This window comes from Festucalex cinctus, chromosome 1, assembly GCF_051991245.1.
Source record: "Festucalex cinctus isolate MCC-2025b chromosome 1, RoL_Fcin_1.0, whole genome shotgun sequence".
NCBI lineage: Eukaryota > Metazoa > Chordata > Actinopteri > Syngnathiformes > Syngnathidae > Festucalex > Festucalex cinctus.
The window spans coordinates 15,348,597-15,366,801 of NC_135411.1; the positions used below are offsets into that span (position 1 = coordinate 15,348,597).

The window sequence follows — 18,205 nt, forward strand, 5'->3', positions numbered from 1 at the left end:
TTTCTTCGTCACCCCAAACATACTTTACTTTATCGAGCGACATTGCTTTGTGACTACAAACGTAAGTGTGATGTAGTATTGGTCAAAACGTGCAACGTATATCTGGTCTTTTAGTCGTATAATAATAATATTAATAATAATAATAATAATAATAATAATAATAATATCCATCCATCCATTTTCTTTACCGCTTATTCTTCACAAGGGTTGCGGGGGATGCTGGAGCCTATCTCAGCTGGCTTTGGGATGTAAGCGGGGGACACCCTGGACTGTCAGCCAATCGCAGATAATAACAATAATAATAATGATAATAATAATAATAATAATAAAACCTACCAACCAACTGAAATTAAGCAGATTTTTCTTTCTTCCAAATTGAAGTTTTTGTGATTTTAAAATGGCATTCTACTACACTGCAGTCAGTGTAAATTTGCATTCAATTAACTGCTCAGCCCTAGTTAACATATGTGAAAAAATAATAGACTTGAAATAATAACCCAAATTTGGCCTGACAGTGACGAATTTGCTTGGTAGCCACAATTGTAATTTTTGTTGAAAAAGCTCACGTGATGCAACCTATTAATTTAATGGGCTTATTGTGACGCCATTTACTTGCGATTTACACTTCAAATCGCAGCCAAAGTAGTTGCAGATGGCCGACAAGTCGTGAAAATGAGTTGCAGAACCCGGCGCACTGCGCGGCGTGAGTTTTTTCAGTGGAGTTCGTCCGCCTTGCTTCGCCGCCGTGAACAAGTCATCCCGGGCACTCGAGCTCTTATGGCCTCCGCTGTGTGCTGTCCGTTGACACGTCAGTCAAGCTGAGGAGAAAGTCTAATTCGACGGCGTGTTATCGTCTGCGGAGAAAACAAACCCTTTCAAAGAGACAAATAACTGTCACCAGGGCTAAGCAGCTGAAAGGGAAACGACGCTCAGAAGATGAAAAGCACACATGCTCAGAGGCGAGCGCCATTCTGACAGAATTAGTTCATTGCTCGCTCGACATCCGTGTCTTTTTTTTTTTTTTTTTTGGAGTGGGGAGTTGATGAAACGCACCGAAAGAGGTGAGTTCATGCAAACTCCCACGAGTGTGGCGTGGATATACGCTTACAGGCTTGATCTGCCCTCCATTCCCTTTCAAGCTTGTGTTGTTTTTTTTTTTGTCCCGCCACTTAAAACCCTGCTGGATTTTCCGCTCAAGGTGCCTTCCCTCAGGGCGGAGGATGGAGCAGGAAGATGAAGAAAAGTAGGAATGAGGAAGGAGGGGGTGACTGAGTTTGCCTTCATCGCATGCTCGCGTCTCCGCGTCGCTTCTGCCACCGAAGCGGCCTCCACCTGGGAAGCGAACCCGGGAGGCCTTCTTTTCCTCGCCAGGGTGTCGGCACACGTCACAAATTGAACACAGACCGAGAGCGCGAAAGGGCAAAGCAACAACATATGTTTTACACATTCGCCGAGCAGCTTTTCATTCACCACTTCATAAGTCACAATTGAAATGCATACTGTGATTTTTCACAGCTCGTCCCGCTTTGGACTCAACCTCGTGTCACTGACCTGTTAAGTGTCCATCCATCCTTGCCTGTGTTCATTTGCAGCTTGCACCTGCCAACTCTTTGCTTTATGGGCCAACAACGCTTTGGATGGGAAAGACCATTTGAGGTTGTTTTATCAGAGAATGAGATGATAAAATTAAATATTTTTATCAATATTTGTAGGGATGGGTGAGCACCAATACTAGGCTTTACACTAGGAGTGTTAAAAAAAAAATCGATTCGGCAATATATCACAATACTACAGCACGCAATTCTCGAAACGATTCAATAGGCAGCTGAATCGATTTTTTAACATCCATTTTTTATGGAAAAATAATCAACAAAACGTCTAACTTTCACACCTTGAGCATGGAAGAATGTTATATAAATAGAACATTAATCCATAACACTTTATTTCAATACTGTTCTAACATGAAAAAGGTTACGACGTATTTGTTAAATACAGTGGCTCACAGTTATAAAACTGAAGTTTCAGATCAATAAATAATAAATCTTCATACAAATCTTACAGTGTACATGTACAAGTTTACTGAATGGTATTTTCTACATTTGAGTAAAAAAATATAGCGGGATTAATCGGTATCGAATCGAATCCTGACATATGAATCGTGATACAGATCGAATCGTCAGGTACTAGGCAATTCACACCCCCACTTTACACAATCAAGATTTTTCGGCCAATCACCAATCAGCGATAGAGTTTTGGGGAAAAAAAAAATAATAATAAAAATCGACAACCTATCTCCAATTCAATCAAAAGATAGAGCAACATATCTATTTAAAAAACTTTGATATTTACAATACAGTCCTACGCCGCCATTCATAAGCAGATAGAGACTGGCCCGGCACACAAACAGCAAAAACCCACGTATAATTGACGCCACTTGAATTGCATGCAGAAAAATATACATAAACAAAATTCTTAAAAAAAAAACAAAAAAAACACTGATCAGCATTAAACATAATATGTCTTATTTCGCAAAGCCAATCAAGGATGTCATAGATCGATCGGGCAAAGTAAGACATTAGAGCTTTTGCACAAAATGCAAACTATCGTCCGATCCCAACCCAAACCAATCAAATCAGTGTAAAGTCTAACTGATACCAAATATATCGGGCCAATAACCGGCCTTTTTTCAAGTTAGTGGTACTTTATTTGTGGCTGTTTTACAATCAAGAACTAGAAGTTAGAAATTAGAAGAATAGAAAATTCCTATTAATTTTGTTCAATTATAAAGGAATATGCTATTTTAGTATATAGAGGTATTTAAAATTATCTGGCATTTTAGTGATTTGGAAAATGGATGGATGGACGGATGATGGATCAATGGATTGAGATGATTTTTCGGGGGAAATTTTATGTATGAAAAGTACGAGTGGTATCAGTAATTGGTATCAGTATTGTGATTATTCTAGAGTTTGTTGAATTTGTTTTTGATGCAAATATGAACTAACCCTAACCCTGTCAATTATGTTCGTGAGGCTATGGCATGTTCTGACTTGCATACAAATTTGTCAAAGACTGAGCCCGTGTGTACTGTACTAACAACAGACATTGAATGTGTACAACATGGAAAACAGCAGCAAAATACAGCAGGAAAGAAAAAAAACAAAAACAGGAACTGGACTCAGTGTGCCAAGACGTACAAAGGGGATGATTGTTTTGTGCAGCGGAAAGGAGACCATAATAAGGGTTAATCACGGAATTCAGGCTTTCGCAGGAGTAGCGTCTACCTATGAAGACGTGGCCTTGGCGTCGGTTTGCGCTCTAGTTGCTTAAGGGCCAGGTGAAAGAAATGATTTTTGCCTACCAACAATGCAACCAGCCAGATGTCTCCCATACAGATTGTGTGGCTCAATAACAACCCTAATTACTGTTGCAAGCCGCGATAAACAGACTAGGGCTCAAACAAGTCCTCGAGTAATTTGAGTACCTCGGTTAAAATAATGCTTGAGGCAATTTTTCTGCCTCGGGTACCAATTTATTTATCTGTAGGCTACATTTATTTAGCACTGCGATTGGCTGGCAACCAGTTCAGGGTGTACCTCGTCTACTGCCCGAAGCCAGCTGGGATAGGCTCCAGCACCCCCGCGACCCTTGTGAGGAAATGCGGTTAAGAAAATGGATGGATGGATGGATGGAATTATTTAGCATACACTGTCAGGAAAAAGTCGAGCCAACCGCAGCAACAAGTGTTCATGCCTGCTGCTAGCATTTAGCGGCTAGCAGCGCCCATATAAGATAGCGAAAGCAGTCAGATTACTTTTCACTTACTGTCGACTGAAGATGACAACACAGTTGCCCAGGGCTCAAGCAACAACCAATCACAGCTCACCTGTTTTCTGAAGCTGAGCAGTGATTGGTTGTTATTGTATATTAGAGGTGGCCATTTTGCCACTTCCTGTCGACTGAAGATGACAACACAGTTGCCCAGGGATCAAGCAACAGCCAATCACAGCTCACCTGTTTTCTGAAGCTGAGCAGTGATGGGTTGTTGTTATTAGTGTTGTTCCGATACCGATACTGGTATCGGCAGAGGTGCCGATACTGCATTAAAACAGTGGTTTCGGTATCGGTGAGTACTCACAAGTAACATGCCGATAACATTAATTCCAACACCAATATAGGATTTTTGATTCATCCATTCATCGGTATTTAGAGTTTCTTCAGCCAAGAAAAAACATTCTTTTTATTTTCATCAGAATTATTTGATAGAATTTTCAATAGGCTATACAAATACCAAAAATGACACTCACTTTTTTTTTATGACGAATCCTCAAAATGATCATCAACCATCATTAGATGGTGACAAAAATACTGAGGCTCATTTGAGTCAATTCCCATATTGGAGCTCACGAATACATTTCACCCGGATACACATGCTTGCAAGCACTGTTGAGTGTTCAGAAATGTCGAGGCCCCCCAAAAGGCTATTTTATTCCATCAAAAGAATTCCAAGTGGGCTTTCGCTTCACTTGGTGCACCGGCCCTAAACATAAAAACATGTTGTCTTGTCAGACGGTGTGTTTTACTTCACTCTGTCTCTGCCAGGTGGGGAGGAAAAAAAAACACCGACACATTCCTCACCCCCCCGCCACTATCTGCGCACCGCTGTCCACTTTGACTGACTTGAGCACGATGACCTTGCCCCGCTTCCTTTCCTCCGGCATTCCGCTCAACAGGGGCAGATACGGGAGCGTTGATAAGGAGATACACATTTGAGGGGGGGGGGGGGATCTTGTATTGATGACGGACAGTTTCCTGCCCCTCAACCTGGATGAAGCCATTGTGCCTCCCCGCACCCTCACTGGGGATAGACGCTACACGAGAGGGTCAATAGCGATAGCGCGAGGCAAACAAAACCTCTCTTTGTGCTGCACTTTTTCTTCGACGCGGCATACTTATTCAATTTCCTGCACGGCGGGAGAGGGCTTCCTTATCTGAGACTGTTTAGACCTGCAAATCGGCTGGTGGCCTTTGTTTGTAGGTGACCCACCCCTGAGGTGACATTTAATTCCTGGGCAAAAAAAAAAAAAAAAAAAAAAAGAAAAGAAAAAAAAATGTGGCCATGCGCTAAGGCACAGACTCTCCCAGCCTGAGGAGATTACTAATACAGTGAATGCAACAGTGCTGCATTCATTGCTGGCGCGGCTGAGCAACTAACTGCTGGAGAAAGAGAAAGCCAGCCGATACATATTATTAGATTCATATCACATAGAAGCGAGCGAAAGGAAAGCAGAAGTAGGTGCATGAAGGTCTTCTGATGTTATATTTACAGCATTTCCTACTCCTCTGCATGTGACGTTTTACATAAGTGAAAAAGAGGTGGGCGGCTAAATAATAAGAACACTACACAACTCTCCATTACCTGACGTGCTTTTTTTTTTTTTAGAAAATAAATTCAGCTGGCAGGCTGCAAAAGAGAAGTAGAACTGCTCTCGTTTGGATTCTTTCACCAGGTGTTTGCGTGGCTGCTTGTTGCCAGGCGGATTTCACGGGGCGCTATGTCTTCTGCAGCATGATCACACAAGAAGATGGACATGGAGAGGTGGCACTAACAAGGAAATTACTTTATCCATCTATCAGTTTTCTATAGTGCTTGTCTTCATTCGCAGTTTTTGCTTGTTTTGAGCGGGAAAGGCAGTGTACACATTGGACTCATCGGCAGCCAATCAGAAGGCTAACATTCACAAAGCTCATTGAATCCTTCTGAGTAAAATATCGTCAAGATTTGAATTTTAGTGTTACATAACATGCGACTGGCTGGCAACCAGTTCAGGGTGTGCCCCGCCTACTACCTGAAGCCAGCTGGGATAGACTCCAGCACCCCCTGCCACCCTTGTGAGGAAAAGCGGTCAAGAAAATTGATGGATGGATGTTACACAACATCCATCAATGTTGAATGCATGATTTCCAGCTTCCTCTCAAACTATTTGACTTGATTTTTTTTGATTTTTTTTTTAAATCTTGTGTGTCCTGTTCCAATGTCATTTGTTCATACTACATGCACATTTATTCCACAAATTAGACAAAATCAACACGTTTTTTTGCAGCACTACGACATCAACTGGATCTAGCTGGGCACTGCCTCACTTGCCCCAACACAGGAATCAGCCGGTTTAAGGAAGTCAAATTTAAGACTTTGTCAAGTCAAGTCAAGTCAAGTCAAGTCATCTTTATTTATCTAGCTGTCTTTAAGATTTATCCACTTGCAGAACTGCAGAAAGGTTAATGGGTTATTCTAGGTGGGGGGCCTTTCTTTTTAATACATTTTTGGAATAATATAAAATTATGGATGGATGGATGGATGGATGGATGACAGACAGACAGACAGACAGACAGAGTTTAGTAAAACTACCCTTTAAAATCAAAGATGACTTGAGACGACTACATGTTTTAGTAGGTGCTGCTGTTTTGGTTAGCAACTCTGCATTTTTTTATTTTTTTTTTTGTAACAGTGTGTGAACAATAGCATCAATGAACTTAAATAAAGAGTGAGGCATTAATATGAGGAAATCCGGCAGTCCCAATTCAAAAGCACTGCTCCTTTTTCATTTGCGTGTTAAGCTTGTGTTGTTCAGCTCTGCCTGTATTAAATATACATGAAATCTAAATCCAGCAGGTTCTTACTTCTTTTTCTTTTTTTTTTTTTTTTTAATCACCCTCAATATGTTTGCCTGCGCAGCAAACAGAAAAAAAAAATGTTATGTTGTAGAACCTGATATTATTTGAATCCCTTCTTCCTTCCTGGTTGAATGCATCACCGTGTTATGACAGCTGAACCCTGCGGCGACTCACACGGTGCAAATACAAAAATTCCGAAGTAAACTACTTTTTGGGGTTGTAAGCCGGACTCATCTATTATTTGAATTAGGCTGCCTGGGGAGAAAAACAAGCGCAGGCAGCTTTTAAAAGAAGGAAAAGATTGAAGCAGGCATCTGCTTCGGTGTTTGCACAACTTGTTACTAGGAGGGCTATGTGATATTAAGAGGGAAAGCAAATGGAATCAAACTGTCAGAAAATGGAGTTCCGACCCTGATAGATTAAGGCCTCGCAACAGGAAATCGTGTAAACATAATAAAAGCGGAGGTCTAGGGCAAAGAGGCTTGATTTTACATTCTGGATTGAAATATGATTGCTGCTTGCGCCTCGTTGAACGCAAACAAATCGCTGTCGTAAACGTCGGGCGACCCCATCACGGATGGCGTTGTATTTCATTTCCTCCGAGTAGGAGTGAAACGCTGATCCCGGAGATTCATACTTCTCCGCCTCATTTCAATCCGCTGTCGTGTTTTGATTCAAAACTTTCCGTCTCGCTCGGCTATTATTAAAACGGCTTCTTGCTATTGCTGCCTGTTGGCTGGCGGGCTGACAAAAAGCGTATGGGTAAATAAAAGAAGGGTAAAAATACAATAATTAAACGTCTCAACGTGGTGCTCAATCTGCACGATGAACCCCTGCCTCATGGCTTGAAAAGCGTCCAGTTGCCTGATGTATCACGGCACGCAGATTGACCGCTCATCTGTGACTCTCCCATGGTTTGGCCGATAATTCATGATCGCGGCGGCGGCGACGCTCAATATGAATTATAAAATGGCCAGCCAAGCGTATCAATGGACGACAGACTGGCTGTGCATGGCCCCGAGCCAGAGAAGACTTAGCGCACAATAGTCCCCCCCCCACCCATCGAGAGGAGGCCCTGGACTGGAAATACCAGCGTGGCACAAGGGAGGCTCTTCAATCGGCACAATGCGTGGCACTACATCAGACAAAAAAAAACGTGTTGTTAACCTTTGCCACCTTTTTTGGGGGAGAAACACCAGCGAGCTGGTCACAAGCCAGGAAGGTATAGTGTGTAAGCTGTGGGAGGCATATAAAGAGGATTCTAATGGTGTGAATTAAAAAAAACAACAACAAAAAAACCAAGAAGACAAATCCAGCAGTTTTTCAAGTTACAAGCGACTTGGTCATTTTTTTTTTTTGCTTTGACTTTCCTAACACAGTCGTCGTCCCGCCTCAGAACGTTCATAAATTACCAGGCCGACTTTGTCTACCTGTCTGTGTGTGCTGGGCAAAGCAAGGCAAGGCAAGTTTATTTGTATAGCACATTTCATATACAATGTAACTCAATGTGCTTTACACAAGGAAAGACAACACCTATAAACGTAAACAAACACAGTAGTTAACAACATTCAGAATCAAAGAAAAGAGAACAAAAATAGGTTATAAAATTTACTAAAAGAACACATTGATAATGTTAAAACAGACAGGAAACTTTGAAAACATTTAGCATAAGCAAATTAAAAATAAAAATTAATAATAAAATAATAATAATAATAATAATAATAAAGGGGGAAAATATTTTAAAATGTTTAAAAGACTTTAATCAAAGGTGAAAGAAACAAGTCCTAGCTGCTGTGACATGCTCAGTATGTGCTCTTATTTTGAAATGACAGGAAGTAGATCAATCAGGACGAGCCAAAATGAAAAGGAAGTAGCAAACCAGGAAACAAAATGAAAGAAACAAGTTGCTGTGCGAGTTCTTGACTATTTTTACATGCCGTCAATATTCGGGCTAAGGTTAAAATTCCGGTTTCGGAAAGAGTCAGAATAACACGATTACATGCGGGAGTAGACCGAATAACTCCCTTACATGGTAATGTGATCAACTGCCATCTAAACAGCGACGCATGGACAGTGTAATTCATCTCTCTACCATTGACAAACATTATTTTCATATCACTCATCACACGAATAAAGAAGTAGGTTTCCGCTTTGCTTCGGTTGCTGCGCTGTCAAACTTCGCCATTTTTTTGTTTATCTCTGCTTGTGCATTTCCGGTGGGTAGCGCTCATGTGCAATAGACGGACTGTGAATAGAGCATGCGCAGAACACAAATCAATGCCTCGTTTAATCGAGGTTCCTTGATTTGCATATGACGCAGAATTTGGGTTAGCTTAACCACCATGCTAATGCTAACATGCTAAACCTGTGATTTTTCTATTGTTCAAGGGTTAGTTTCATGCTACTCTAGCTATTAGCTAAAAAAAAATTAGCTTAGCATACTAATGCTTACATTAAATACTAATTGCTAAGTCAACGCTAAGTAGCACGTGGCCTGCAAATGTGATGTTCTTGTCGAGTTAGCTTAGCTTGTGCTTCTGTCTTGTGGTTTTGTCGTTTAGTGTTTGGTGAATACGAAGCTGGCACCAGATGTGACGTATCAAATACTTAATGGACAGCGACAACAGTGGGGAAGAAGTGAGAATCCAGTCTGAAATCTTCACACTAGGGCTGGGGGGGAAATTGGCTAATTTGGTTAAGTTGATACAAAAAATGGCCATCACAAAAATGTCTGCCTCGAAGCTGTTATGAATAATTTTAAAACCATGTTTGCGGCACCCCAAACCAGTGTTTGGCCACTTCCGTGTTTCCGCACAGACATTTGTTGCTGTGGACACACTTTTCTGGCAACACATGTCAATGGAGATGAAGATGCCTAAGGTCTGGGGTCGCTTTAAGATGAAGAAGAAAAAATGCATGTAATTACTGCAAACTTAGCAGGAACGATTACCAGAGGAATCGATGAAACAATCAATAGGATAATTGATTTGAAAAAAAAAAACGTGTTAATTACAGGCCTACTTCACACCTCTGTCCCAGGGTTTCAAAATTACCTGACATGCAGCCATCTCATCTCGTACTACATTCAGGGGACTGGCAGGAAGGAAATAGGGATTAAAAATAGTATCAGGTTCAACAACATAACATTTTTTTCCCCCCTGTAATTGTAATTTGGTTTTGAAGCGCAGACAAACAATCGGGAGGAAGAAAAGAAAAAAAAAAAGCGTAAAAAACAGTTGGATTTAGGTTTCATGTATATTTAATATGGGAAGCGCTCAAGAAAACAAGCTAAATGCAAATGAAGAAGTGTTAGAGCAATAGATTTGGATTTGGATGACCGGATTTCATCAAATAAACACCTGCCTCAAAAAGAGGCCCCAGTTCATAGATGCTATTTTTCACACACTGTTAAACAAATGTTAACTGCAGAGCTCATGTAAACATTGTTGCTAACCAAAACAGCAGCAGTTTTTCAGGGGTGGAGTCTTAGCCAACCTCATGTTATGAATGTGCTCCCTTCATAATGTTAAAGATGATGTTGTGTTATAAGGGGTGTTCAGTAGACTGACATGTCACTCCACAATGTTGTGTTTGTTCTCTGTACCGCCCTATTCCATGTCCTTTTCCCACAGAAAGTAATAGGGGTGTGAATTGCCTAGTACCTGACGATTCGATTCGTATCACGATTCACACGTCACGATTCGATTCGATACCGATTAATCCCGATACGAATTTATAAGTCGATTGTTGCGATTTTTTTCATTCAAATTTAGAAAATACTAATCAGTAAGCTTGTAGAGTGTAAGATTTATATGAAAATGTATTATTTATTTATCTGAAATTTCAGTCTTATAGAGGTTGTAATCTGTTTCATGTTTGAACAGAATTAAAATAAAATATTAAGGCTTAATGTTCCGTTCATATAACATTCTTCCATGCTCAAAGTGTGAATCCTAAAACAAAAAAAAAAAAAAACAAAAAAAAAAAAACAAAAAAAAAAAAAAATCGATTCTGCCGATTATTGAATCGATTCGAGAATCGCGCGATGTAGTATCGGGATATATCGCCGAATCGATTTTTTTTAACACCCCTAGAAAGTAATATGAAAAACCCCAGCTATGACAAGATGTGTAAGAGGGTTAAATTTGTAATGCAAATTGATTTTGTAGATTTTGTTTAAAAAAAAAAAAAAAAAAAAAAAAAGTATTCTCATGTCAAAGTGATTGTGGCGTTAAAGGTCACCAAAACAACAAATCGCGTGGACTTTTGCACAGGACCGCATCATAATCACGTTGTGTTTAGCGCGGGTATCGTCTTTAAAAGTAGTCTCACTTGATGTTGGAACCAGAAATCAAATAGCGGTCTTCTCTTATACTACATAGACGTCATCTTTGCTCCATCACATTTATTACAGCCACAAGAGTCTATTAAATGTTAAGTATAGGTACTTTTGTGCTCACGACTTTGGAGGACCGTGACTTTATGGAGACGTCTGTTTAAATTCCAGTCTAGTACGCTCGGTATTTATATTCAATGCCTGCCGTATCCTTGTGCCGTTCTATAAGGCACGTACCAAACGCAAACTCCAAAGTAGGCCACGCAGGTATCAGGTCTGTTCGGGTCTGCAGATGAAAGACGCCAGACAGAGTGCGCGGCGGCAGCCGCAAGTGCACCGGCGCATTCCCATTGTGAGCCAATGAATGCTGAAATCGGAGTCTTACAAGTAAAGAAAGGGCAGATTTAGGGGGGATTACTTCCTGTGGTCTTTGTCCACATTCTTGGTCGGCTCGGGGTGTTTAAATAGCAAACGGTTTGATTGTTGTGTCATAGCAGTGGAATAAAGAGCAAATGTTTGTTGAGACACTGTACTAGCACGGGCATGAAAGTGGCCCCAATAAAAGGCATGAGTCTGACGCCTTTTTTTTCCCAAGTGTCACCATTCTATAGAAATGGCACGGACGTGGAATGTGGGGACCACCTGGCAATTTTCCGCTTAAGTTAGTGTCAGAACTTGAAACCACGTTCACATTTTAAAGAAGGTTACGCACACAGTAATGATTGGGCTGAATAGAATGAATTTACATTCCTCTCTGAAAATGGTTAACCGAACAATCATCAATGTTAAACAATGGATATTTATGATGGCAAATCTTAATGTGTCTGGTTGTGAAGTGAAATGGATAAATGGCCAAATAGGAGTCACTTGAAATTGTATTTTCCTTATGGGGTAGGGTTAACCTGGCAATAGCCAGATCTGGTACCTCTCCACAGTAATTTCGTCGGGAAAAAGGTGGGACATTCTGTACAATAATTCGAGCTGATTGGACGATGAGACATTCTACACGTTTGTTTTAACCAATCACGGCCACGGGTGAAAATTTTGAGTTCGTTCTTGCCGAAGGGGGGGGAAAGCATGAACATCTTACCAACTAAAAATGCACGAAGCGCCTCTCGCTGTTCAACATTCAACAAGGAAACGGTGAGTCATTCTGCGAGAACAGAATTAATTGCTGCGTCCATTCGTCCATGTTAGGTTTGCTGGCTTCCTGGTTTCGTCACAGTTGCTTATTCCGCAACGAGATCCTGCTGTCCTTCCCCAAGAACTACTACATCCAGTGGCTCAATGGCTCCCTCATCCACAGTTTGTGGAATCTGGTTTCACTCTTTTCCAACCATTGTGACCTCGTCAAAATATCCTGATGGTGCGTCATCAGGAGGTGAATGAGTAGTTGAATGTTAAGCGCTTTGAGGGCCTTGCAAGGTCAAAAAGCGCTATATAAATAAAGTACCATTTACCAAAATATTAAAATGTCAAAAGTATAGTAATAAAGAAGAATAAATAAATTGTATACCTGCGGTTCTTGCTGTGTGCATCTTGGCATCTTAGGGGCAGTGTGGTGCACGTATTAAAGCCACATTACATTAAGATAAAAAGAGTAGAAGAAGAAAGTCACGATTGAAATTTATGTAATGGAAGGAGATACACCTGTGTGTATGAGAGGATAGTTGGGAGGACAGACCATTTTCTTACGTCCTGTTCGGGCGGTTTTTATAAATTCGTGAAAATGTCCGGTTGGCATTGCGTGCCTAGTAGAAGGTGTAACTACGACTGGTACCACAATTTCAAGGCCAGGGCAAGTGCCCTCTTTTGTTTTTTGGAAAATGGGTCACGCTCGTGTGTACTGCTACAATAGCTGCCAGTATGTGGTATGACAGCATTTCTGTGTGAATATTTGTTATTTGAAGGACTTTCATTCTGGCAATTCAACGCTTATTTTCTATTAGCCTGTCAATGGGATTTCCCATTGACTGCTAGCATTAGCACTGGCGATATTTCCAAGATGAATTACGTCCTTAAGTACACTCCGTGACATTAATCAATTTTTCACTGATTACAATGTTTATATGGTCGTGAGAAACCAAAATCAGTATGAGGATATTCACATTTAAAAATCAGGATGTGGGCACCCCACTTAAGCCGCCGCTTTCACTGCCCTGTTTACAGGAATGTGTTGTCTTATTGAAGTCATCCCATGAATTCGCTAGCTTCAGGCGTAACAGAAGTGAAATGCTTTAAGTGTGTGAGAGAACAGTCGGAAGCCACGACTGGAGTGCTGCACAAACCACTTTGCGTTGAAAGCAGTAGTTATCTGAATGTGCCAAGCCGCAACGGCAGCGTGTAAGAGCACTTTTCACACAACCATTATGCCAATATGAAAGAGGCTTGAGCTCGGACTACACCTGTTTGTAAGGCATTTGCGTTTCACTTGCCGGGAAGGGGTGACAAGTTTCATACCAGACACTCACGTCTGCTATCCTGTTGTGTTGAAAGCAATTGTTACTGTCCAGACAAAACACAAGTTCGATTGGCGCTTATCGTTCCAAAACCATGTCGGCAACAGTGAATTCCTGCTCCCCTCCAGTCTCCTCCTGGTCAAAGAGAGTAATATCAGTAATGTGTGTGAGCTTTGTTTTGGGTGAAAAGCTGATTATCGTCTTTGGTTTCAAGGGGCAGGAGGTCATTAGCAAACACTGGAGGGGCTCAAGTCGAAGCGACTCGGCATGGGAAACTTCAGGGACCGACCAGCTGGAGGTGAACAGAAAGCAGAACGATTCCGATATTGTTTCCAAAACCCGGGCACTTTTGCATACCAAACTGCTATTCTGTCTTTTTAAGTGTTTCTCCAGGTCGACTTGACTCAACTTTGAAGCCAAAAGCTGACGTCTTTTCTTCAAAAGCTGCCATGGTACTTCTTTGTAAGATATAGTGCTGTCAATAAATCCACAAATCAATGAAAGACTGCTTGGGTCGCCTGCACCAGCAGCTGTTTTATCATCGCATCCAGAGATAAATCTATCGAAAGAACAAAAAAAAGACAATGACAGAATTGTAATGGAAAAGCAAGCTTCCTCAAAAAGAAGCCACTATAAAACCCGCAATCAATGCTCGGCACGCAAGCATGTGATTTTGCCTTACTTTGTTGTTGGTACAATGGGAACAAAAAGGGGTGGGGGAGGTGTAATGATCGTCATCAAGCAGCCCGAGCAGCGGCATCGGTGGTTTTGATGGGCATGTAACAGACGGGAGTGTTTTGTGACAATCCTTGTAATTACAGCCAAACGCAGCCATCAAAAGTGAAGCAAGAAGGCAGAAACGAAGGCTTTGGATGTCGCCGAGGACAATTAAAAACACCGAGGCGTTCCTTTCACCGCTCTGGCACCAAATCAAGAGCACCGCTTTTGATGGTGACAGGTATACATGCTGCATGCAATTTGATTGGGCGGCAGTAAAATAAGTACTTCCTCGAGGGGGTTCGGCTTCTCAAAGAACAATGACGATCTGTTATGTAGTTGATGAAAAGGGCTGGAGTGAGGGGAAAGAGTTTGACATTGGAAGCGTGCGTCAGTAAAAGTGTGGGTTTCAACAAATACTTAAAGGGGACATTTCATAGAAAATTGGCTTTTTAATTGCTTGTATACAAATAGTTGGGTGTCTGGCTGCCTGCCCAGCCGTCAAGTGTGAAATTAAACAACCAAGTAAATCTTTTATTTGCCCATTTTCTGAAAATGTGTCTGTGAGCGAGCTGCTCAGACATTTTCCAGATTGTGCTATAACACTGTCATTAATTTAATTTATACCACAGCATCCCTACAATGACTTGGCGAACATCCACCAATTTCAAGCAATAGAATACATTGACGTAAAAGCCAAGTACTAAGCAGATAATGCAGAGGCGGTTTCGCATCACAGTTTGCCGGTCAAAATGTGTATTTTGTGCTTCATTAAAGCACATTGAATAGCAAATGTGAGAATCACAGATTTCAGCCAACCAACATATGTAGGCAGTCGAGGCAAACTCGGTGCTATTAGCGCCACAATCAGCTAGCTAGCAACAAGCTTCCCTGACTAAACATGTTGCGGACTCGCCTCTTCGTCAATAATCATATGGTGGCGAATAAGCTACACTTCTGACAAGCGTCGTTCTCACAAAGGGATGACAAGGAAAGAGGGAGAAGCCATGTTAATTGCTAAGCTAACCTAAGAATGACACAACTAGCACGTTACACTGGTGTGTGCTTGGGGTAATCAATTCCAATTTTCAGAGATGTCTCCAATTTCCAATAGGCATCTGGTTGAAACCACGTTAAAGTGGAGAACATTCAACTTTGTACAGTAAAATAGCAGGCAATTAATAAGTCTCTAGATTCAGGAGAGAAAATCTACTTGCTAAACCGTAACCGACAGTACATTGCGCTGAGCGTCAGCCGGGAATGGCCAATATCTACAACATAAAATGTTTATAATATTAGTAATATTATTTGGGGTTTTTTCCCCAAAAGTGTCCTTAGTTTAAATTTGGACTTTGCTTTTGAAGTCAACAAAATAAATGTTATCAATTTACATTACAGTAGATATCCTTTTTTTTTTTTTTTTTTTTTAATCAACTTACCTTCGAGACAACAAAATAGTTTGTTATACACAACGAGAAATATTATTAAAAAAAAAAAAAACTCTTGAAAGTAGGGGTGTGAATTGCCTCGTACCTGACGATTCGATTCGTATCACGATTCACAGGTCACGATTCGATTCGATACCGATTAATCCCGATACGAATTTCTAAGTCGATTGTTGCGATTTTTTTTCATTCAAATTTAGAAAATACTAATCAGTAAGCTTGTAGAGTGTAAGATTTATATGAAAATGTATTATTTATTTATCTGAAATTTCAGTCTTATAGAGGTTGTAATCTGTTTCATGTTTAAACAGCATTAAAATAAAATATTAAGGCTTAATGTTCCGTTCATATAACATTCTTCCATGCTTAAGGTGTGAATCCTAAAAAAAAAAAAAAAAAAAAAAAAAAAAAAAAAAAAAAAAAAATCGATTTTGCCTATTATTGAATCGATTCGAGAATCGCGCGATGTAGTATCGCGATATATCGCCGATTTTTTTTAACACCCCTACTTGAAAGTATATATGTAAAAAAGAACAATTATTCATTGATGATACTGTCATATTCTTCTTATTTAACTCATTCACTCCCAGCCATTTTTACTGAAGCAACCCCCTTCACTCCCCGGCTGTTTTACTGGATTTTGACTGATTTTGCAAGGTCCACAGAATATTGTGTTCTATTGCGATAAAAACTTGGAACCTACCAAAATAAAGACCAGGGAAAAAAAAAAAATTGAATCTGTTTCTGTTTTGCAGCAATTAGCAGTAGAATATAGCTAGGTTTCATCATTATTCACAAATCTGTTTCAAACTGTTGGGAAAACAGCTTGTTGCAACATCTAGGTTGATCTCTTATACTCTGCTGCCTCCTGCTGGACATTTTCGTAATAACTACCATTGCTTCAACCGTTCTCTTCAGTTCAGAGGCTGCATCAAGGCCTTCTGTGTGCTCTAGCATTAAAAAATAAATAAATAAAAAACATTAAAAATGTATAAATACGTCTTTGGGACACTGGTAATATTTAAAATAAAACACATTTATAAGTTTTTGGGAACAAATGAGTTAATAAAACCTCTTGTTTCAGGATTAACCTGCAAAAAAGCTCCACAAAATTTGAAAGTTCTCCTCTGATGATGTCAGTGATTCGTAAAACTGCTCTCCAAAGGGAAAAAAAAACAAACATATTTTGCGTCTTGAGAGATGAGCGTTAACTAATGCTGTTAGTTATGATAACCAAACCATACGGCGACTTCTTAAGTAATTCAGAACATACCGTCATCAATCACTAATCTACGATAATGCAGTAGGAAAGTCATAATTACAGTAAATATGTGTGAAATATATTCCTAATCCATAAATTTAAAACATTAAAACCAAGAAATAAAGCTCATCAAATGATTCCCGGCGTGACGCTGCTACTTCTCACCGCTCCCTCACCCTTCTTGTGCCGCTGCGCCAACTATAACATTGCAAGCCGGTCGTATCCTTGAAATTTTCTATGTTGGCACTGTCGTATAAAGAGAGCTCCCTGTAGATGAACATGTCAGCTTGGTGATGAAGTGCCGCCTCCACGTGCCAAAATACAATGGAGAAAAACAAAGGAGGCATTTATGGCCGCTAACTTGCCTGGTCACATACTACTGACTTCACCCTCAGTAGTCATAGTGACAAAAGCCCCACTTTAGAGGGCCAGTGGCTAATTGCATTAGACCAGAACACCCATGCAAAACAGGCCGAGTTCAGCGAGGATAAAAATAAATAAATAAATAAATAAATGGAAAAAAAAAAAAAAAAAGTGTATATTGTGCTGTAATTCTTGCGTGTATCTTCTTTAATGAGTTCAACGTAACACGTTTGAAACACCTTTTTTTTTTCATCTCCAAGGCTGAAAGCATTGAAGTAGAACTCAAACGCAACCTTGCTGCTGAACAGCTCTTCAGTCCCTTTTTTTTTTTTTTTTTTTGTACAGCCACTACATATCCAACGCATTGCTTCGACTGAATAATAAAGCGCTTCTTGAAAGGTTGGCCGGAATCTTATTAACGGCGCAACGCCTCCATGGCAACTCACCTTGCGAACAGTGACAGCAGCAGAGAAGAAGCAGAAGGCAGGAAAAGGCCGGACACCTCCACGGCGAAGAGGCCATTATCTGACTGTTAGGCGAGCCGTCCAATAAAATCTTGTTTTGTTTTGTTTTCGGAGGTGAGATCAGGAAGCTGGAGCAAAGTCAACGACGGGTGGTTCTCTGCAAAGTATCACCAGTCATCTTCGCATCTGCAGAAATACACAAAAAAAAAAGACGACGTTAACGGAGCAAATTGGGCAATGATGTCATAATTATCATCCCAGCCGCGGATTTACGACGTCGCGGGCAGTGTCACGTTGCATCGGGCTTTACTGGAATGTCCACATTAATCGCAGAACACTAATCTGGATTTAACATTTGCACTTGATGCTGCTTAATGGTGTTATGGCTGCTCGGCTGTCAGCTGTCGGACGCACACTCAACTGTAGTGCTTTAAAGATCTTCAAAGTCTGGATTTATCTGTTTTTAGGTATGTAAGCTCAGCCTA

The 18,205-nt window shown here is 40.6% G+C and overlaps 1 protein-coding gene across 9 annotated transcripts in view; it reads right to left on the minus strand.

Annotated features, from left to right (window-relative positions):
* The window catches only part of adgrl2b.1 (adhesion G protein-coupled receptor L2b, tandem duplicate 1), a 180,868-nt gene that overhangs the window by 116,279 nt on the left and 46,384 nt on the right, over positions 1–18,205 (minus strand). For all 9 annotated transcript variants that reach the window (XM_077518953.1, XM_077518999.1, XM_077518962.1 and 6 more), the window contains exon 2: positions 17,703–17,906. In XM_077518953.1, coding sequence (XP_077375079.1) covers positions 17,703–17,778 — 76 coding nt within the window. In that variant the 5' untranslated portion in view covers positions 17,779–17,906. The remainder of the gene's footprint in view (positions 1–17,702; positions 17,907–18,205) is intronic.